Genomic DNA, 23,028 nt, shown 5'->3' with positions numbered 1-23,028 from the left:
ATTTATCGACAAGTAACAATTAATTTTGTTCTCAAAGTAAGGACGAATTAAGCTGTTACTAATACCAAGCAGTGACACTTTGGGAGACACTGAAATCCTCCTCTCAGCGTGCTGTCATGCGTCATCTCAGTGCGGATGACGCAGGACTCCTCAGATTCCACCATAGTTATACATTATCGCTCCGACGCAGCAGCAGCAGCTTGAATGGTTATTTAAACTTAGAGCGCAAAATTTGGTTATTTGTCAATAAATATTTGGTGACCGAAGTGGCCCCATCAGCAGTGGAAGGAGTCAGAAAATTATGAAATATCATTAAATTGGGACTTTAAAAGTGCAATATGTAAGAATTGTTATCCTGTCAAATTCTTACTGTAGAGAAACACGAAGCAGGATATCACCAGAGTAACCGCTAATCGCACTTAGCTAGTTAGCTCTTTTGGCGTGAATATCAACCAAAATTTAACTCTTACAACAGCAACTACCTTCACTACATTCTCGTAACCGTTCTCACGTATCAGAAAGCTGGGCTAAAACGCCAGGAAGTGTCAAGTTAAATATTGCACATGCACAGTGTGGAGCTTTTTTTTCTTTCTTGAACAATAGGTCCTATAACGAGGCAGGACAGGCCGAGGCTAACTGGTTAGCGTGCTACAGACATCAGCACTGTTATTTCTTCACATTTTGTTTTTGTTTCGCTTTTGGGTAATTTTTGAATGTTTTAAATCAAAAATCTTACTAAAAATCTCATATATTGCACCCTTGATACCTATTAAATATGAAAGTGGTTTAGTTTTTGCTTAACCTCGTCATATATGTCGTTCTTTTTCTAAGATACCGCATTTTAGATGTATAGTGAATTGTCAGTCCATGGATAAATGTGTTCCAGTCAGCTGCAAGAGATAATAGTGTCTCATTAATTAGCTGAGCGCACACCTGAAAGACTGGTTAATGTATGCATACAGTATAGGGTATAGGGGATGATCACTGTCACATTAATGGAGTCTGCTAACAGCAAAGTGACCTCTGCCAGCTGCTGCTTCGATGTGATGAGGGGGAAGTAACAGATGTTTTCTTTTCTTCTTCCAATTTTGAACCTCAGCCGGCGGAGAGCTGCTTAAGTGTCTCTCATCTCGACTCATTGGAAAGAAAAAACACAGAATACCAGCACGTGAAACTAACTAGGCGTTAATGTGTAGATTTAGTAATACAATTTTATGGCATATATTTTTATCTGTATTGTAAAGGTAAACTGAGCAATATATTAATTTTAACCTGCCTCAACAGATTCCTCTTTAGGCATAAACTGAATGTAAAAGACAAAGTGACACAGTTTGGACGTAAGCCCTTCGAAGCTGCAGTCAAACTCCAGTTACAAGCATCAATATATTTACATTTATTTTACTGACTTCACAAATGATGTGTTTACATCATTTCCTCATTAACCGATGCAAGCAGCCAACCGGCATGATGGCCAACCATCAATAAAGATGAGACTTACAATCAAAAGTTGAAAATTTTTATTCAAAAATGTCAAAGAAATGAAACCTTAGGCAACGATCTACTGAAATAAAAGTCTTTGGCTTTAACAAACACTACAAAACAAAAGTACAGAGGAGAAATTAAACTGTACATGCAAGTTACCACTGGCAATTATGTGGCACAAGTAAAAAAAAAAAACAAAAAAAAAACAACTTTCATATAGCTCTATGAAAAACTCTTATTTCCTCAAGCTGTCTGTACAAAACTCCTCATAAATTAGAACTTTTTCATATAACTTAATGACTGTTCAACATGGTGGTTACTTATATGAGCAATTTTTATTGGATGCACCTCTGCCACTCTTGACCCAGATACTATGGCACTTGGTTCAGACACCACTAGCAGCATGAACCTCACAAGACAGTATTACTTCTCAGTCTCAGGCATTACAAAGATATCTCAAGTATAATCTCCGCCGCCCTTTACGCTTGCTGCACACTCTAGCTAACTACAGAGGAAATGCTGCTGTGAGATCGTCTAGACCCAAGACAGAAAAAGCAACAAACATGTTTGTTTCAAGGAGCACAGATCCAATGAACACAACACAACGCTTTGTTGTCATTGTTGGTCTTTAACATGTTAGATCAGCGTCTGGAATCTATCGGCATACAAGCAGCAGCTCTTTAAACTGAATGTGTGAACGTGAGAAGAAACATGTTGTCCCCCCCCCCCCCCCCCCCCCGCCCCATGGTTACAATATCACATCATTAAAAAAAAAAAAACAACACCCAAAAACATAGGTATGAAGAAAATTCAAAACAACCTATGAGGAAACAGCTGTATGTGGCCAGCTCCTGAGCGTGGCATTTGGTCTGGAAGGGCGGGCTGGACCTGCTAACCCGACCTAGTACAGAGAGGGAAGGAAAACTCTGAGGTAGATAACTGGTCTGACTGACCGCCAGGTCGAATCACAGGCTTACTGAAGGACACAATAATCAACAAGCCTGCTTTAATCCACCATTATCTATCTATCTATCTATCTATCTATCTATATATATATATATATATATATATATATATATGTATATATATAAAAAAATCATCACTTCTTTTTAGTGCTATATCATATCAGATTTAGAGCTGCAACCACTAAATGATTGGTTAAATCGATCATTGGAACTATCAAATGAATTGATCACTTTTTCCATAATCGATTACTTGGTTTAAAGGTGGAATATGTAAGAATTGGAGACCTGACAAATAAAAATAAAAAATACCGGACAGCATATCAGAGTAGCTGCTAACTTCTGCTAACTATAGTTGCGTTAGCTAGTGAACTCAATTAATCCTGTAGCTAGTGGTACAATTAGTTGACTCTGCCCTGACTGGGAGCTTGGGGAACTGGGGGAGTGTTTGGTGTTGTTTACTACTGAACTGTTACCTCTTGGAGTACAATGTCCCCGGGAGTCAGCTGGTTAGCATCATATTTCAATAGGTATCTCTGCAACACAACACCAAAACTGTTACTTCTTCATGTTAAATTCTTACATATTGCACCTTAGAAATAAAAAAAATAATTGTCTGAGTCCAATCTCTCAAATGTAAATATTTTCTGATTTCTTTACTCCTCCAAGACTGTAAACTGATTATCTTTGGGTTGTGGACAGAATGAGACATTTGAGGACCTCATCTTGGGCTTTGGGAAATGATTAATTGACAATGAAAAAAATCAATAGTTGCAGCCCTTATCATATTGCTAGTGTAGCACTATCCTTTCATAGTTTACTATCTTACTTGACTTTTACTAAGTATGAAATTCGTCTGTGGCACTTGTTGGATCCAGGCCTTCCTTCATGCTTGCGTGTGTGTCTGTACTGTATTTATAACCTACTAATGACAACTGAATGTGAATATACAAAAAAGGCACACTGTCCAAACTGCAGAGTCTAGTTTGCGGAGTCACTTATGTCCTGGTTACAGAGACAAAATGATGCTATTTCCTCAGCCTACTAGCTCGCAATCTTTGGTGAAGTAAACTACAACTGAAAGTGCCAAGTTTGTTTGTTTCCTATCAAAGAGCGAGGTGCGATAACATACACATATTCATTTCGTTTTTTACTCCCCAACTTGAACTTTTGCCGAAGTTCTATTACAAGGCTTTGATGAGTTTATTGTTTTTGCACAATCATAAGTCTATGTTTACCTGCTAGTTTGTTTGTTTTCTCAAATAAAAATGAAAAAGACACCCCCCATCAAAATAACAATTAACATCACCCGAAAAAGACAAAACCATGACCAACAAACAAAAAAACATTTGCCCCTTCTCATTACCCCACCCCACTGAGGAAGTTCAATTTCAGCTATTCTACAATACCAAGTAATCAAAAAGGCAAGATTCAAAAGGTGAGCAGGAACTCTAACACATTCCAACATCCAGAAACATATAAGGTCTTCTTGCTAAATAAATATTACATCCATTAAAAATCATTTCATTCAAAACATTTTCCCTAAAAAATTCTCCTACTTTCCTATCAGTTTTGGGAGGGAAAAGCAATAAAAACATAGATTTCATTAATAAAAAAAAAAAAAAAAATTCCTACACAGCTCATTTCCAAGGCAACAGCCCTCAGCACCTCTTATTGCCGCTCTCTGTGGTGGTCCGTACAACTACTGTATCAAAACAATGAAGGCAAACTTTTAATCAGACAGCAAGATCAATCTAAAGTACTAAGAGGAAACCACTGTACAAGAAAACAACACTTAACACTTCACCATAGCAACACTCACACAGCAAGCACAAAAAACATCATTTGCAAAAATGTCTTCGGAGGAAAGGAAAATCTGGAAATATTAACAAAAAGACAGATTTACTCTCATGCACCTTGAACAACTAGTCACGTAATTCTTTCTTGTGTCCTGCGGCAATCCGTGGTAAAAAATAAACGTTTTCTAGTATGAAAATAAAACTTTTTCAAAACTTTCTTTTAAATAGAATTTGAATCATTTGTTGCACTCTGATATTCTCTCTGGAAATGATACCAAAAATAGTCTCACTTAAACATTTGCAGAATTTGTGCAATAACAGTGAAAAGCTCTTTAGCATCCGTTGCATTTGTAGACAGGATTGTTTGAGCGGTTGTCCAATGATACCTCAGCACTACTTAGTTTGTTGGTAAGAATATGGGGAATGATTGCCGGGTGAGTCCAATTGTGACTGTGCGCCATTTTCCTAGAAGAAAGAGTAAATATGTTTAAGTGAACATCTTTGCCATCGCCATTTTGCTAACAACGAGCTGCTGTTTTAAATGAAGATAATGCTTAACACACATCAGGCTGCAATGATGTTAACGCACGTACCTCTACAGGAACAGTTGATGTCTGCATGTGTGCATACTGTGGGATATATCCTCCTTGCATAGCTGTGTTAGCAGCCATAAACTGCACAATGAAGGGAAGAGAAATTTAGTTATATATTGAGTATGCACATGGTCTGTATGTTTATAGTTTAATTGCGCACCTTTTTCTCAAATATAATGAATAATGGTTCATCGTTATCATTTTAAATTATAAAGTTTTGCAATGCTGATTCTACCAAATGGTGTTTGCATTTGGTCTCAACTTAGCTGCAGACTGTCTATGTTATGTTACAAAGAACTTTGCAACTTTGGCTATGGAATCTGGATGGTTCATGAATTGATCACACCAATATCTAATGGGTGAAGTATGTTAGTCCCAACTCTAGTTGCAAGTCATTTCTTTGGTTCTTTGTTTCTTTGCTGGTTGTTTTGTCACTGGCATGTTGTACATTACTCTTTCTTGTACTGTTCTGTCTTCCACTTGTGAGGTTTTTGTTTAGGACCCCCTTGGAAAAGAGATGATACATCTCAAGGCGTTTATCCTGAGATAATAATGTAGGCCATAAAGGTATGTGCATAATGTGTGAAGTCATTTCTGATCTTGTGCAGTGTCCTCTCACCGTTCCTGCACTGCCCATAGAGAGGTGACTCATCTGCTGTGTGAGTGGGGCCATCATAGAAGCAGGCTGTAGTGACATAGATGGGTCCATAGAGGGCGATATCACTGTCCCCTAGAAGAAAAGTGAGAGCAGACAAGAGGAATGTATGCAGCTGGTGCATGGACACACTGAAGGAGAAATATCCTTCAAAAACATACTACATAAAGATGATAGACTGTCACAATAATTATGCAGAATATCTGGAATTTAAATGCATAATGAGTTGTGTCAGATTGGAGAAACTGAGTGACCTTAGACTTCACATCTTAACTCTACAGCAGAAGGTGAATAGTCACAAATTGTCTTTAAGCATCATGGCTGGCCTGATGCTGTGAGCTGTGTTTTCACATCTTTGATGGCTCATTTTCAAAGCAAGAAAGGACTCGCTGCTCTCAATTCAAACCCATCTGTGCTAAAATACTTGGCATCTGTCATCAAATACAGAGCCTTACACAGCCTTTCTAAAGCAGTTGTTTTCACATTCTGATACCAACACTTTAGTACCGTAAATCCTCAGAGATCAGTGTCACCTTATGTGAAACAACTACTCTCCCATATTGTGTCTGACTACAAAAATTTAAATTCTGTCACAGCCACAGAAGGAAGACATCGAGGAATGGGAGCGAGAGAGAGAGAGAGAGAGAGAGAGAGAGAGATGCGATGATGGAGAGATTTTGTTCTTACTGGGTGCTGCATGATGTAGGGCTGATGAGGCACCCAGGATGGGTTCTGCACCTAAAACATCACACAAACACACTCTGTAAACACATTGACACTGAACAGCTGCTATTTCCAGAGATCACATGCTGCTGTGGTTGGCACAGCAACAAGCATGAATGACCACAGTGCCTTTTGTCACATATTTAACTCACACCACAAAATCCCCACAGACAGGTTTATGATGATGATTTATAAACATAATTACTGAATAACTATGTTCCAACTAATAATAAAATGTGTCTTTCATGTTACAGAACCAAACCTAAATGTTTATCATTCCTGAAAGAGGATTCAAACCTGGTATGTTGAAACCGGAGACATGTACGGAGACATGGACGTTTGAGCAATCATCCTGTTTGAAATACTGTATGCTTGTGGGAAAAATCTGTGGACACAGAAAAAAAGTGTTTTTTTTTAATCAAAAAAGTGAAGTACAATGAATATATATATATTGACTGCAGCATTACAGTCTAGTCTGGTTTTGTAGCTTACCCATTTTGCATAGCAGCCGCACTAGGATCATATGTGAGAGTCATTCCAGCCTGAGAGCAAAAAAAGACACAACTTTCATTCAGCTTTTTAAGATTTAAATTCAAGCCCTTTTTAACCAAAAATCTAAATTGTTACTATAAATGCAATTGGGAGACAAATAAACAATTCCTTGATACTCACCACAGTCAAAATATAATGTTACTGAGTTTATTTTAGCTGTTCAGATAACTTTGATTGTACGCGTTGATGATTATTCAATGCTTGCTAAATACAATCAAGTAAAACAATGGTAGGGCTGCAACTTCTGATAATTTTTTTAGTCTGTGTTAATTTCCAAGATCTCAAAGTAGCGTCTTCAAATTGCTTCTTTTGACCAACCAACAGTCCGATGCCCAAAGAGTCTTTATTTACCATCATAAATGACAAAACATTTAAGAAGCTGGGACCAGCAAAGTTTTCTTTAATTTAACTAATCAATTAACTAAACTAATCTTTGCAGCCCTTGACAATGGGATCTCATTTCAAATTAAAAAAAGATTTGTGGTTTACATAACTGTGATTGTGTGGATAAAACACAATTTTTCAGTGTATTTGAATTTTTGCTCATTCATAATTTTGAAAACATGACAATTAATGTTTCACATTTTCAAAAATGTCCTTTGACATCAACATGATATCCTCATACAAAATTACTATTGTGTATCTATTGTGCTCAAACCTGAGAGCATCCTCGACTACACAGGACTGTAATGCGCTGTAAAAGACATAACCACAACTACAACTCAGTAAAAAGAGTGACAAATATCATACATGTAATTTATTTCTTTACATGACTATTCAGCAGCACTAAAAAACTACAAATTCACTCTTCATCTCTGTTTGTAGTATTTGTTAAACTAGCTGTGGTCTATTATACAACATTTTAGGTGAACTCTAACTTTGTGCTTTATTACTCCTATCTGGTCATGCATCGGTCAGACCACTCAATCCATCCTGGGCACCACTCACCAGTCTGGAGTCAGCGTCCCTTCCCCACCCCCGACCATTCTGGGCAAATTTATTCTGACTTTGTCTCTTTTTCTGTCCACCATCAGCAAACTTGCACAGCAAGGGCTCAGGTGGCGCTGAAGAGAGAGAAGTGGCGAGAGAATAAAATTAAAGGTTTGTCTTAAACACACAGACGCACAAATACACACAATGCTGTCTGTCATTGCTCGCTATGTAGTCATTCACCCCCTGAAGCCTGGGAGTGCACATTTACTGGCCAGCCTGGGAACATAGACATCTAATTTGGCAGCTGTGGAGCTGTAATCCCCTCCCCTTCCTAAAGGAGGCAAGGCCAGCAGAGACTATTTCAGTCTAATAATCCAATTAAAAAGCTTAAAGAGGGAGTGGAGGCCACAGAGAGCAGCTCTCCCTCGTTTTCTTTGTCTGTGCTCTGCCACTTAGGACTGAGTGTGTATGAGCTCTTTACCAGCAGACTTACTGACTCCTGTTGGAAGCATGAATCAGTTGGCTGACCGCTTCGTCCTGACTATTCAACACCATCCATTAACATTGTATGCATTATAGTCATTACGAGGCAAATACTGCAATTTTCCCTCTCAGATTCTATTAATGGCATGGCGGTTAAACTAGATCATTTTCACTTTTCTCTTGAGTTTGTGCAATGTGTGCCAGCAAATATAAGATAATCATATGTATGTCTTACCTGGAACACCTGCGGGGGTCTTAATAAACTTTCCATTAAAGTGAGAAATGACTGCATCACATTTTTCAGTTGATTCCATCCTGAAAAGAGACACAGAGTATAACATCATAAGCAGCGATAAGAGTGAGCAGGTACTTTCCAAGACCTGCTTCCTCTCTAGGTGGGTGGAAGGGCAGGTTCAGTATAAAAGATTTCAAGCCTAATTCATACAAATATGTTGCAGATTCAACTTGATTAGTCTTAACAGACAATGAGCACACCTTCATACAGACAAACATTCCTTTGATACATTATGATATTGTTTTGTCACTTGTGTCACTAGCCTCGTCTGGCAGGTATTTCAGTCAGACGTCAGGTTGTGCAAGTATGACTGGCGGAAGCCTGCATCACCACTATAATTAAATCATCCAGTCATTGTGAAAGTATTTTCTAAAGGAGTTTCCATTTGTCCATACATGAACTCTTTTCCCCTCTGCCTTGTTATCAGCAGCATCGCTATGTGTTTTTATGTGTATTAATTTTAGAAAGGAAACATGTTTATGAACAGAAACCAAGTATATTTTCTTACTACTTGAAAGGTGTCATTAAGCATTTTTACCAAAACTGTGATTTTGGTCGCTGGTTTTACAAATGGCCAAGTTCCAATCCTTTGGAACTGTTTGTGCTACTGTATTTCAAAATTAAAGACAGATTTCCTTCAGACTGCCTTATGTTGACATATTTCCCCTTTTCTCCCTTCCTCTGTCTGATGTCACTTCTATGTTTCTGGTTCTACATAGTGCTGCAGGGCTGACATATTTTGTGATTTAACCCAGAAGATAGAATCACTCAAGTTTATAACACTAACAAATTTGGTCCAGCGAGATTATCTACATTGATCAACACCACTTTTATGAATTTTGAAGCGCAAATGAAATAGCCAGAAGTAAAAAGCTGATGACAGGCTACAAAAAACTACACTGCAGGAGTATGACTTCTACTTCACTAACCCTGAGTGTCTAACTATACTACACTATTCACTAGGGGTGGTTAATCAGCCCAATTTCCTGATTCGATTCGATTCCGATTATTGAAGTCTCGATTCGATTACAAATCGATTATTAATCTTCCATTTAACATCAGTCAGCTGCTGAATTATTTTACTTATCTTTTGACTAACACCTCACAGCACCTTCAATATTGTATAGTGTAACTGTAATATCAAAATTCTTATTTTTTACTTTATTTTAAATGTAGTCTTTCACTGTTAAAAGAAAGTTGCCAAGCTCAGCAGCCGGACTCATGTTAGAAGCATTGTCGGTGACGAGAACCAGGTCGTGTTTCTCTATTCCCCACTCGTCTGTCATTGCTTTGGGAAACTCACACATATTTGCGCCTGTGTGGCTATCATCCATAGCTCTCATCTGAAGTACGTAGGACATTAGCTTCCATTATACCATGGTCTGGGGGAATACTCGATTCTGATTGGCTGCAGGGTGTCCATTAATCCCTGATAAATGGACACCTACTAAGTAGTTCCAGTTTTTTAAATCGATCTTTGGAAATTTAATAATCGACTCATAATCGTAAATATTATAATCGTGATTATAATATTTACTGTCTTTTTTATGACACGTTATACACTTTATGATTAAAACACAGGGTATTAATTGATGTATTTTATACTCAATACTCAATTTTCAACTCAGTTGGAAACCATTATCTACTCAAATCACACCACTGTGTCATATCTGTTAAAGTTCAGATTTACTGATGTGAAAATGCAACGTGTAGCACAGGTAAAAAAAACTATTTTCCTATTATTGTTTGAGGACCATGAGTCATTGAGAATAAACTGCACAAGGATCTGACCTTGCAAAGCCCACTCCTCTGCTGCCGCCACTGGAGTCCCTCAGGATGCGTGTGGATATGACCTGGCCAAAGTGCTTCAACATGTTCTCCAGTTCCTGCTCGTCCATAGACAAGGGCAGGTTGGAGATGTACAAGTTTGTCGGGTCTTGTTCTTGTTGCTGTGTGGTCAAAGAAGAAAAAGAGTAAGCAAGATGTAATGTAATTACACAGAGAAGCTTAAATCACACCAGGAAAAGACAAAAACATTCCTTTACAAGCATTTAAAGTGAAACTCTCGCCAAAATGCAACCTAGGCTTTTTTTTGTGAATGTATGAGTCAAACCTTCGTGTAAAAGCATAATTACGACAAAAGAGGCACTTTTAAGATTTACCGCATTTTTCTTTTCGGGCAAGCTCATTTTTAATGGGAGTTCAAGGGGCACTTTTACGCTTAGCATCAAAATCACTATTCTTATAACACTAAGAAGGCTCGACACAAAATAAAACTTTGCTCGTAGTATCACCAGGGTCTCTACACATGAACACGAGCATTGAGAACATTGTTTGTGTACACAGTTTGCTAAAAAGAGAGTTTTTGAACAACTCACCTTAGCAGTAGCTTGTTCCGCTAGCAGCTGTCCTGCCAGCCGAGAAGTATCAATCTCTGAATGCGACATAATATGGAGGAGAATTAAGGTGGAACGCTACTGTCTTTCAGCAACAACTATCCACGCGATATCTCACACGACTTTTCCGGCTTTTTATTTTAGTATTGTTTCTTATGTGAGGCTCCTTTTACAACTTCAGGGTCAATATTGTTTTTCGCTTACGACAAAACAATGAATTATCCGTGCATTTATATGGAACTAAGCTTTAGGAGCAGTCCACCTTAACTCACCTTCATGTTATGTTGCATTCGGAAATCGACACAGCTCTCACTGGCAGGACGGTGGCGAGCGAAGGAAACATCTGCCAACGTGAGTTGTCCAAAAACGTTCTTTTTAGTAAACTCTATGTACACAAACAATGTTCTCAATGCTCATGTTCATGTGTAGAGACCCTGGTGATACTACGAGCAAAGTTTCTTGTTGTGTAGAGCCTTCTTAGTGTTTTAAAAATAGCCCCTTGAAGTCCCATTAAAAAATGAGCTTGCCCGAAAATGAAAATATGGTAAATCTTAAAAATGCCTCTTTCGTCGTAATTATGCTTTTACACGAAGGTTTGACTCATATACATTCACAAAAAAAGTCTAGGTTGCATTTTGAGAGTTTCACTTTAACAAAGAAGCAGGAAGAGAAGAGAGAAGTTTCCTTAAAATTCCATATAATTTATCCTTGAAAGCATTTAATCGACTTCTACTATGGACCTCAGCAATGGGGTTATCATGCGTCTGCTCCTCCTTCTTCCTGTCTGTCTCTGTTGGGGGTTTTAGGTAGTAAAGGGTCACCATGAGCAGTGATAAAAAGAGATTTGCATGCAGCCCACGCTGGCTTAAGGCTCACATCAGCTGATTTCTTGCTGTATTTTAATAGCATCAGCAGAAACATAAGACACGGCTATGAGTCCCGAGGGAGCGGCCTCTCACCATTAATATTCATCAGCATTGGGCTGTTCAGAGTCAGCTACAGGGACAGGTTGGATTACTAAAAGTAATGAACTGACAGAAAAATCAACATTTCAGAATTAGAGGACGATGAATGAGCCACAGCCTGGGCTGCAGCAAACCCAGGCAAGGCAAAAACAGGCTTTGGCGGCATTTTGTGGTAGCATTTAGAATGCAAAGTGTCACCTCAACGAAATCCGGTTAAATTATTAATGACAGGAAGTGAATTTCTTCTCTGATCATTCATGCAAAATGAATGCTGACACGGTCTGCAATGTCACATGTTTCTATCTCTGAAGAAATCATACTTTTGACTTGAAAGAGGGTCTGAAGGTGTGATGAATGTGACTCTATCGCTACTTGAAAGAAATGTGGAAATGCTTGTCCCAGTGAGACAAAGCCTGCGGTTTGTGTTTTGAATGGGTCTCCACCCGTCAGTCAGTCAGTAAGTCAGTAAGTCAGTAAGTCAGTCATTAGCTGTCACTGACGCACGCTGATGAAGAGAGGTGCGGCTAATGGATTGGTGTTGCTCATGCCTCGATACAGAGACAGTATCGAAATGTAAAAAGTTGATGTTTTTTCCAAAAAAAGATGCTGCTTATTGGCTATTTGTGATCTGGGACGTGAATGTAAAATGTAACTACTAACTTTATTTTTAACCTTTACTTGACAAGGGTATGATTTTTGTATTTAAATCTTTTAGGGAAAACCTACTCCCATTCACACTTAAGGGGCCTACAAGAATCAGGCACACATATCTAATGCTTTTAAAGACCATTTCAAGATCATTTTAAACCAAATGTAAGACTTTTGGACAAATTACGTTTTTTTTATTCAAGCATTGCAGGTAATTTTAGGAATAGTTGTTCATACAGTATGTTTTCCCATGCAGAGGTATGTTTTATGTTCTAATACAGTTATTAGAGTGTGTTAGCTTAATCCACTTTACGACAACAGGTTTAAAGTATAACATGTAACGACAGTACTAGGTTCAGTGGTAGTTTTACAAATTTGTAAAATCGGAAATGTGGTCTTTCACGCTGAGGAGCCAGACTCAGTTTGCGGAAATCAAAATGAAATAAGATAAAATGTTTGTGGCAATTAAGACCTCAAAAATCGTTAGTAGTACTAATCGTAGTATGTCATGATGTTTAAGGCCTATTATTTATCCGGTAAAGTCTCATTCTCATCTGTGCAGCTCTACTGGAACAGTTGTTAAGTGTCTTCCTCAAGGGCACTACAGTGGTGGTAATAAGGGACAGCCATGTACTGCTCTTTCACTTCCCCCACCCACATTTAGCCTGCTGATGCAGGGATTGGACTGAGTCTTTCTGGTCACAAGAAACAAGATAGAACAGTGCTGTTCCTCTATAAATTGCATCAATGCTACAAGCCCATATTAATAACTTCCTATACAAATGTGCATTGGTCGAATCCCTTAATTAAGGGAGACACGTAAAAATGAGACATTCAGTGAAAAAGGTAAAAAGAAGGAAAACTCTTATCTAGCTACTTCCCACCACCTGTCATTGAAATAATAATGAGAGAAAGCCCACTGAAGGGTGCCTGGGCTGATAAAAAAAAAAACAGGAAAAGGGACCTTTGTCAGAGAGTCCATTAAGCCCAAACAAGCCACTGCATAGTGAGAATAAAGCTGGACTGAAAGGCTCACACTTTACCATCCACAATACAAAGATTAAACTTGGGCATGGCCCTCGAAGCTGCTCTATTTTAATTAAAAAAGTAAAATGGGTGCACAGAGGCATGTCAAGAAGCTCCACAGATCCCCCAGACAGGGAAATGAGGCCAAGGGTTCTTGCTCTGTGCTGTATGGGAACTAATTTCCCCTGACTGGTTCCTGTTACCATAACAGCACACAATTATTTACTTCCTTTCTCTAAGTCAGTGAGAGTACAAGTCTAAATGCATCCAGTCCTAATTTAAAGCTTGTCATCTGAAAATCTCTAATATTATATCAAGAAGAAATTAGGCCATATCTGTGGTGTATTTAAGCCTTTGAATGACAGTCTGTCCACACAACACTGGACACCCTTATAAGCAAACAGCTTAACAATTTATCTAACTTGACACCTGCAATTTTTAAAACATATCTGCATCCCCCGCTGCACGTTTGTTTTTGATAGATTTAACTAAAATTATATTTCAGGAAGATACAGCATCTGTAATGGTGCTTTGGAGGCTAGGTCATCCTCCTGTCAGCAACACTGATCTCTACACCCAGTGCTCTGACTATTGGCGCCACTCACATCTGAAACCTCTCTAAAGCATGGCTGGGAGCTGTCGCCAGCAGAATACCTTTGAGAGTCATCAGTGATGTATATGCATGCAACGCAGGGAAACACACACCTCATGAACAATACAAGAACACATCAGAAAAATGATCAAATACGTGTAATCTACTGAGAATGTCATAAAATATACTATTAATGCAGCTGGAATCCTTCTTTATGGACAAAGACATGGTCTGCGATAAGACAACGACAGAGAATGAGACGAAAGAGAAAGAAAGACAAAGATCTGGCAGGTGTAGGGTGGAGATGCTGTTGATAGAGCAAATGTCTAACTCACTGTGAATGTCTTGCCAAGAGATAGAAGTAACTAACATTGTGACCTCACAGTCTAATAAACATCTAGATCAAATTCATGTCTAATGAACAAAAAACACCACCGTTAGTTTACTGTTACACAACAACTTGATTTTAATTCATACTTATTGCAAATTGATTGTAGGAAATCCAGGAGAATACAAAGTCGGTCTGTGTTAATACATCTCTTTTTATTATTCGCGCAGACCTTAATTAAGTGCATGCACAGTATGGTCAGAGCTGCACATTACAAAAGCTCACACTTCTGACATGCAATTGAGACCAGGCAACAACCTGGTGCAAATGTTTCACATTTGCTCCTGATAATGGGCGCAGGTGTCTCAGGAAACCTGATGCTAAATTGTGTAAAATGCCTAAATTCACACATGCTTCCTTCATGATTTAACTCAGGGATCTCAGAGTCACGATTGGCAGGCACGCTGCTATTTAATACCACAAAGATTAGGTTTAAGTTTCCTGACCAGCCAGATGGAGGAGAAACGGTGTTAGTGGGTGACTGGAACGGATGAGATATCAGGATTAGACTGTAATGAATCCTCACCTTTGCCATCTGAGCTTGGACACCAGTGGTTTTCAGGGCAGCCACAGCTTTCTGAGCTGCAGCGGGGCTGTCAAAGTCCACAAAGCCATATCCTGAGGAGACAAGCAGTGCAGTTAGGACAATATTCTGTAGCCAGCACAGTTAATAGCTGATCTTACTAGATTTGTGGTCTGATAAAGCTTTACATACTATGCGCTCCTCTGTAATTTTGTAGTATGTATACTTGTGCATTAGGACTATGTAATTGTTTGTAAGCATGCTTTTGTGTGTGTTTGTGTGTGGAAATAGAGGCAGAAAAGTGCTGAGGATGCAGTTGCCAGTGTGACGTTCATGGCTCAGGTCAGCTCTTTGTCCTGAGGGGTACAAACAGGGTGAACCTATAGTCCCTAACCTCTACTGCGGCTGTGGCTGCTTTTTCATCTGAGAAATGGGTCACGTTGATACTAAAAGTTTCATATGAATCCTCATAAGTTATTTCTATACATTCTTGATAATTCTGAAATGAGTTAAAAAGAACTATGTATTCTGTGAAACACAACTTTTCTCAAGCCACTTCTGGCTTCTGTTTAAAATTCAGTCTGAGCTTTACCACATCTTTAACAGTGTCCCCTTTCACCAAGAGCCTTCGATTAACTGGCATCTGTATAATCCAGAGGAGAGTGACAAAGCATTCTCTTAATCCCATCAGCACCAGAGAGAATCACTAAGTCCGTCTTTAGTCCGATGGGCAGTCTACTAGAACTGGACCAAGACCAACACTGTCACTCAGCAGGAAGAGGAGGAGTCGGCCACTTCTTCCCGGGATCCACCCACAGTGGTGACACACCAACAGACAAGGGCCGAGGCTTAAAATAACATGAGCTGGGAGGCAGATTTAAGCAGCCTGGCTGTCTGTTTCCTGACTTCATCTGAGACGACTGCAAAGCTGCTGAATGGCTGGATGTTTGGATGTTAACTAATTTTTCAGAAGTGTGAGCATTTGAAAATCCAGCAGGGCAGTTCATGAAAGTCCTCTACTGTTAGAGGAGAGATAAAAGAGGGAGTTGTTGGAAAGAGAAAAACAACTTCACACACCTTTACATTTGTTTGTAGTCTTGTCCAGGATGGCCTTTGTTGATACAATTTTGCCATACCTAGGGGAGGAGCAAAAAGGCGAGGCATTGTTAACTGGATTATGTACCAGACGGAGCCAGTTATAAAACACACAGAGAGGGAGGGTTGAGCAACAATCTATGACATCACCGTAAAAATATGAGAAACAGGAAGTGGTTTCCATGGGGTGCTGAAAATCCCCACCATGTCAGTGTGAAGCTAAACAGTCCCTCTTTCTTTAGCCACACTAAACCACTGAATCAAACTGTGTACAGAGTCACCAGAAAGTCACTTTTAGAAGACAGCTGATTTAGACAGTTGTGATAATCAAAGTTTTATTTCTCACTTATAATTACAGTTTTTTCTTACTTTATATTGAGGAGCACTGATAAACAATACAGGTTTTTAATGACACACTGTTGTCACTGCTATCTTTTCTCCACCTACGGATGCATGTTGGCATTTGCAAAACACTAGTGCTGCACAAAACACAGAGATTGTGACATTCAAGTCTATTACATGTTGTTGCCATGCTTTCAACAGATCAGACACGGTATGCACGCAGAAAGGAAAGGACCTATGGTGACATCTGACCATGTAGAACCATATTACTCGGAGTCATTTCTTTAAAAAAAGCTTTGATCTGTCAAAACTGACAGTATTGAAGTGCGGCAGTAAAAAATCCCAGATAAAAAAAAATGTTTTCAAAAGAGTATCTCTTCATGTTTCACAAAGCAAGCTAAGAGAGGTCTGTAGACAAACTGAATTTTGTCAGTTCATTATCATTTAATTAATACATATTCATTTGCTGTTGCTGTCTTTTTGAAATGTGTACAGTGATTTCTGCTACTGAAATGCATAAGAAAGAACAATGAGAACAATGAAATGTAACTACGCCTTACAAATAAATGTGTCTGAAATGTGTTTTCTCCAGATGACCAACTAAAGTGGACACAGTCTAGAGGTACTGTTTTAAAATTGACCTATATACTGTAATCTACAGTGACACTGATACAAGCCATGATGTACCCTGAAGTCAACCAGGAGGGTATTTTAGCAAGGGATTAGGCTAAATGCTAAACTGGGTGAAAGGACATGAACCTGAGACCTAAACGCTAATCTGAATTCATATGCGGCTACAGCATGTCTTTTACGGTACAGTAAGGTACAATACAAATCAGCCACTGCTTAAGCTAATTTTCATATGTAATATATTTCTAAAAAGCCTGGCAGCTTTGTGTTGCAAAGTCAGTATCACATTGTGAAGATGGGGCCTTGGACAAACAGCAAATTAAATCTAAGGGACATCAGGGTGGTCTCTCTGCATGGTGAATATAAAGCCTGAGCACACAAAAAGAGCAAAGGGCGAACCCAGTGCTGACAGTAACGCTCTTTTATCCACACGCATTATATATGAAATCTGTCATCATCTGTGCTCTGTCCTTGTGTGGTCTTCAAGATCATCTCTCATGTTATATTCAAATTAGGCCTGGAATACTGCAGCATTTGTTATAATCTCACATATATATATATATATATATATATATATATATATAAAAAAAAATATATATACACATATATATATATATATATAAAAAAAAAAATATATATATATATATATATACATATATATATATATATATGTGTGTGTGTGTGTGTATATATATATATATATATATATATATATATATATATATATATATACATATATATATATGCCTCGTTGTTCAGAGCTATTGTATTTGGTATAAAAGACTGATTAAATCTTAAATTGAACTCAACCTGTAGGGCTCAATGTTGTCACTCAAAGTCTGCTTATTACAAATGAAGAAAATGTACTACAAATAAAAACAACAAAAGACAAAACTGTGAACATTTTCTGATCTCTTAATACAAAAAATGTGTATTAATTAATATTGATATTAATAAAATTATTAAGAAAATGGCATATTTACATCTTGCCATTCACTATGTACACCTTATTTTTATTTTAACAAATATATGTCAAAAAAAGACTCATACCATAAAAAAGTAACTGGACTCCAAACTAAGTAGGCCAAAAAATCAATGGTTGATCAATAGCAGATAATGATGAGAGGATGTGTGGTACTCACGGCTGACAGAGCTTGACCAGGTCATGGTCCGTGGTTGAAGGCGACAGGCCTCGGATGTAGAGGTTGGTTTTGCTGAGCTGGTCCCAGCCTGCAGTGCTGCTGCTGCTGCTGTTGTTGGTGCTGCTGTTAGTGCTTGGGCTGGGTGGAGCCATCGGGTGTGACAAAGGGGCAATAAGTGGCTAGAATAGGCAGGAAGACACAGAAAATGTGTTTGAATTCAAGTTCAGGTCGGGTGGTTAAGTAATTGTATCTGTCAAACTTGATCATATCAAAATATCAACATGGTTCTCAAGTCTAACTGAATGATAACCTGACCACATCTGCCATTACTACTAGATAGCCACCTTGTAGCAGAAGCAACCAGCTGTGCATAGACATAGATCACCATAAAAGTATCAGTCCAGTATTCACTCTCCTTTAGCTTTGTTTTTGGTCGCCGCCAGCTCTCAATGACACTGATGATAGCAGTAGGAGTAAGCCGAACCAGCTAAGTTGCAGGTTATAAAACCAGAACAATGAATTAGAAGATTCTGGATCGCTCTGTGAAGCTAGAGGGGAGATCCTCATAACTACAAGTGACATATGCACATAATCATTTACTTCTTCGAAGTTTAGTTTTTTTCCCCTAGAATGGCAAAGTTGGGTCACATTGTTCACCCAACAAACTTTCTTGATGTCAAACCATTTAAAAACCATTGCTTACCCTAACCTTGTGATTCGATGAACATTTACTGCTTATTAGCTATTCATAACTTGATTTTGCCATCCTAGGAATAGAATTTAGCATTCAAATGAGGAAAAAACAGCACATCATTTATGCAGCAGCAAAATGGCTGGACATTTCCAAATAAAGCTGGAGATATATTCAAGATGAACATGATTTTATATATTTGTTCATGATCTGTACCAGAATGCATTGATCGACTCTTTTGCATGACATGTCTGCATAAGGATTCAGTCCAAGAAACGTCTGCTATGTGCTCGGGTTGGGAATCTCTTTTCGCCTCATTATTTTATTTGATTCTATTTTAGCAGTGCTAAAAAGGGCTACTTAGCAGTTGTACAATGATTTTAAATGCATCTTGAAACATAATTTTTTTCTCACTGTGACTACTGGCGTCTTTGAAAACATCGCATCAACAAACAGATTAATTTATTTCCATTTCCTTGACTAATGCTCAGCCATCCTCACCGAAACTCAAGACGTAACCAGGCTATGAAAATGGCAACCATGTTTCGTTTCACCATCCAATTTGTTCGGTCATAAAGAAACACAGCCTGGTCTTACTACATCGTAACAGGCGATCTTAAAGTCTAGAACTGGAGACGCCATCTCTCAAGGGAGAATTGCGATCAACAAGAATCAATTTTCCCCCCACCCCTACTGTGCCCTCACTGAGTCACTCATATACTGTCACATAATAGGGTGAAAAAGATAAACTGTCTGGAAATTATTAGTACCATGTGATGTTTGAATCCAGTGTGAGGATTAATGTTTTACAGAGGAGTGATCCTTATCTGCAGACTATCTCCATCACACCTTCGTCAGCAGTCAGCACAATCAGGGTCCACAGGGGCTTGTTGCTCTGACATCTGTGTCACACTGATGCCCACACAGTCTCGAAGGTATCCAATAACTGATTTGCAGGTCAACATAAACAAATAATCTCCGGTGTAGCGCCAGACCTCTTAACCCTAGCACTATCATTAATGAGGAGCTGTATTTACTGTACATGTTTAAAATGGTTTGAGTGAAGTCTCCATCAGTCAAGAAAAAAACAACTGAAGAAATAGGTATTTTTTCTGTTCTTAGATGAACGTAAACTACAGTCAAACAACTAGCGCTGCAATTTCCCAGAGCCATTCAGTTTGGGTTTATTTTGTAAGTCTTAATATTGCTTATAATAGCTGCTCCTTGCTTGTCCATCCAAGGCTAAGCTGGGAAAAAAAGCAGAAATCCTTCAGTAATTGCGCAACTTTGTGCTTTATGTTTACAAGATACAGATGTATAGTAAGAGAGCACCGTCCCCTTCAGGGATTTGTCTTCTTCTTCACTATCCGATACTGACTATCCCCTCCACCCCCATCCTTCCAGATGTAATAAAAATGCAGTATAGCCTTGTAATTGCTACAAAGACAACAGAAATAATGTTGCTACTGTTGCTACATGAATATGTGACAGAGGAGTACCAAAGAAATCTTTCCAGATTTTTGTGAGGTTATTACGAGGACAAATGGATCATAGATTAGACCAGAGTCAGTCCAAAAATGTACTAAACATTAATTATCAAAGATGGTTTACAGCTGCAACAATTACTCAATTATCCGATAAGTCAGTTGAGAGAAAATCAATTGCAAACTGTGTTGATAGACTATCAACTGTTTCAGTCACTTTCTAGAAAAATAGTCATACATTTGCTGCGTCTAGCTTCTTAAATGTAACTATTTACTTTTCTTTGAGTTTGGGATTGGTGGTTGGAAGAAAGAAGAAATTGGAAGCCAGAGATGTTTGACATCTTATGGACAAATTGATTAACCATGAAAAAAATCGTAAGATAATCGATGACCAATTTTATCGTTACTTTTTCAACCTTACTTATGGTTAACCTAACTGATTAAAACTCAGTTTGGTACCAAATGTGAGAAACTTCCTGTGCCAAAGTAACAGAGGCAGGTACTGCACCTCATCTAAAATGTAAAGCATATTTCTCAATCGTCACATGGTATTAGTCTGTTATTACATCATATTTCCCAGTATCTCAAAAGAATGATTCATGAACAGTAAATGCTGTATAATGGAAAAACAAGTCATGCTCAGAGTATTCCCTGTTTGATGAAGATGGGTGGGTGGTGCCAGGCATGAATTTCAAGTTGATTCCATGGAGATCAATAATGTACATTCCATGCCAATGTCTCTACACTGTTGGCGACTAGAACCAAAACAGTAATGGACTGAACACAACCAAATGTGGGAAGTCACTTGGTGCTGAGATAAAGCTTTAGGATATTAAAAAAAGAAGAAGCTCAATGGTGCATTAGTATGTAACTGTAAACCATCACTGTCATCACAGTATTCACTGCATTTGTGAGTTGTAGATATGTTAAATATCATGTCAAATAATTACTTAAAATAAATTAAAAGTGAAAAGTGAGACATTTATATATAGTAATAGTTTATAACATATATATATACGTACCAACATACAAGACAAGCCAGTCTTCACAAAGAATGCTTGCCACAACTCTAATTTCTCTGCACCTCAGGTGAGCGCAATTTATATTTCTGTGGGACTGAAAGGGAATTCAATGTTTTCATACGTCTACTCAGATGCAGGACAGTGAGAGCCTGTGATGGGGAGAGGACGGCATCTTATCAGCCAGCCCCAGACCAGCAGAGCCTGTCATATCCGAGCTGGAAATACACAAGGCTTCCAGTAACAGGCCTCGCCCATGGAGCTCTATACAGCTACCGGATAACAGCATGACAGGGTAAATATGCAAAAGGGTGTTTAACAAAACTCTATAACGTAAGTGGGACAAAGTGGATGCATTAGTGGACAATAAGTCACCGTTTCAGGGAAAACTGATATGGCAAGCAAATATGAGTGTTTGAGTTATATTTCAGGGAAAGTAATATAAAAATGTCCTACGGCTTATATCTCTATGGCTTATATCACTGAAAATGTGTTCTGGTCCAAACTGATCATGAATATAATACTGAGGAAGTTGAAAACATCTGTTTGGCTGGCTTTTCTGTGAGGTGATGTTCATTTCCAGATCCAGTTCCATGTGTACATCCCATTCATAATCCAAAGAAGAGTAAATGATGCGTTTGGAAGAGGTTAGTGTGCTATTTTGCTATGTGGCCACTATTGTTACTACATGAAGTGAAGTCCTACGTAGGCCTGATTCTCTCCAGCAGTATCGGACCTGGACCGCAGCCCGAGCAGCAGGTATTCTCATTATGCATAAGTGGCCTGTCTGAGTCCTACATCACACACAGGAACACAACACCGCCATTTCAAATGACACAAGTCAACTAAAGTTAGTTTTCTCTCGGTTACAGCGACGGCTGAGTTTTTCTTTTTAAGGCTGGAAGTTGCTGTCAAATACACCCTTTCTGACATCATGTCTTCATGGCTGTTTAAATATATATATATATATATATATATATATATATATATATATATATATATATATATATATATATATATATATATATAGCGTATTTACCTGTTTGCGATACGGTGTCCTCGGTGGGTTTCCAGTATTAGCAAAAATCATCCTCAGTTCGAATAGGGAGAGCAGTTGTTTTTTTCTTTATCTTTTTTCAGTTAAGCTACAATTTTCTAGCCAAACACATCAAACTCCTCGTATAAGTAGGGTATTATCTGACATGGATATCCTCCTTACTCCGCGAAAGGGCACAAAGACAGGCTTCTACACATGTTAGCTGTATACATATCCCTATTGACGTCGACTATCCGGCAACAGTAACCTCCGTAAATTTTCCCAACTTCGACCGCCCAGCCCCGTTTGTTTGACTGGCTTCATTGATTTGCAGCGAGTGCTGCGCAGGACAGACGCTGCCACGGTGGGAGAGACCATTCGACGCTCCGGTGTAGGGGTGCTCGGTTCACAATGTTCTCAAATGACACTATCGTTTTCATCTGTTGGCCGCAATCAGAATCGAGCAGTCTTTTTGTTTTGGTAGTATGTGAAACCTCACACGTGTATTTTGCGATTTTCTAAACCGTCCGTGTTATCCGAGCACGTATCTTAAAGAGACATTCCCCGCCGCTGT

General features: G+C 38.6%; 1 protein-coding gene across 1 annotated transcript; it reads right to left on the bottom strand.

Annotated features, from left to right (window-relative positions):
• Window positions 1-2,290: 2,290 nt before the first annotated feature.
• Window positions 2,291-22,508, bottom strand: rbms1b (RNA binding motif, single stranded interacting protein 1b). The gene is made up of 13 exons (XM_030429179.1): window positions 22,458-22,508; window positions 18,225-18,403; window positions 16,093-16,151; window positions 15,019-15,110; window positions 10,269-10,426; window positions 8,418-8,497; window positions 7,715-7,830; window positions 6,707-6,756; window positions 6,512-6,599; window positions 6,179-6,229; window positions 5,456-5,566; window positions 4,837-4,917; window positions 2,291-4,708 (listed from the first exon to the last, which is right to left on the bottom strand). The coding sequence occupies exons 1-13, from the start codon at window positions 22,506-22,508 to the stop codon at window positions 4,637-4,639; spliced, it is 1,188 nt and encodes a 395-aa protein (XP_030285039.1). The 3' UTR covers window positions 2,291-4,636.
• Window positions 22,509-23,028: the final 520 nt, after the last annotated feature.

Source organism: Sparus aurata, chromosome 9 (assembly GCF_900880675.1).
Source record: "Sparus aurata chromosome 9, fSpaAur1.1, whole genome shotgun sequence".
NCBI classification, from domain to species: Eukaryota; Metazoa; Chordata; class Actinopteri; order Spariformes; family Sparidae; genus Sparus; species Sparus aurata.
This window is presented reverse-complemented; position numbering and strand designations above follow the sequence as displayed.

Coding starts and splice junctions, on each gene's coding strand:
- rbms1b (XM_030429179.1), bottom strand. CDS start 22,508: ATGATTTTTGCTAATACTGGAAACCCACCGAGGACACCGTATCGCAAA. Junction 4,918..5,455: donor CTATGGGCAGTGCAGGAACG/GTGAGAGGACAC, acceptor TTCATTGTGCAG/TTTATGGCTGCTAACACAGC. Junction 4,709..4,836: donor CATCAACTGTTCCTGTAGAG/GTACGTGCGTTA, acceptor TCTTTCTTCTAG/GAAAATGGCGCACAGTCACA.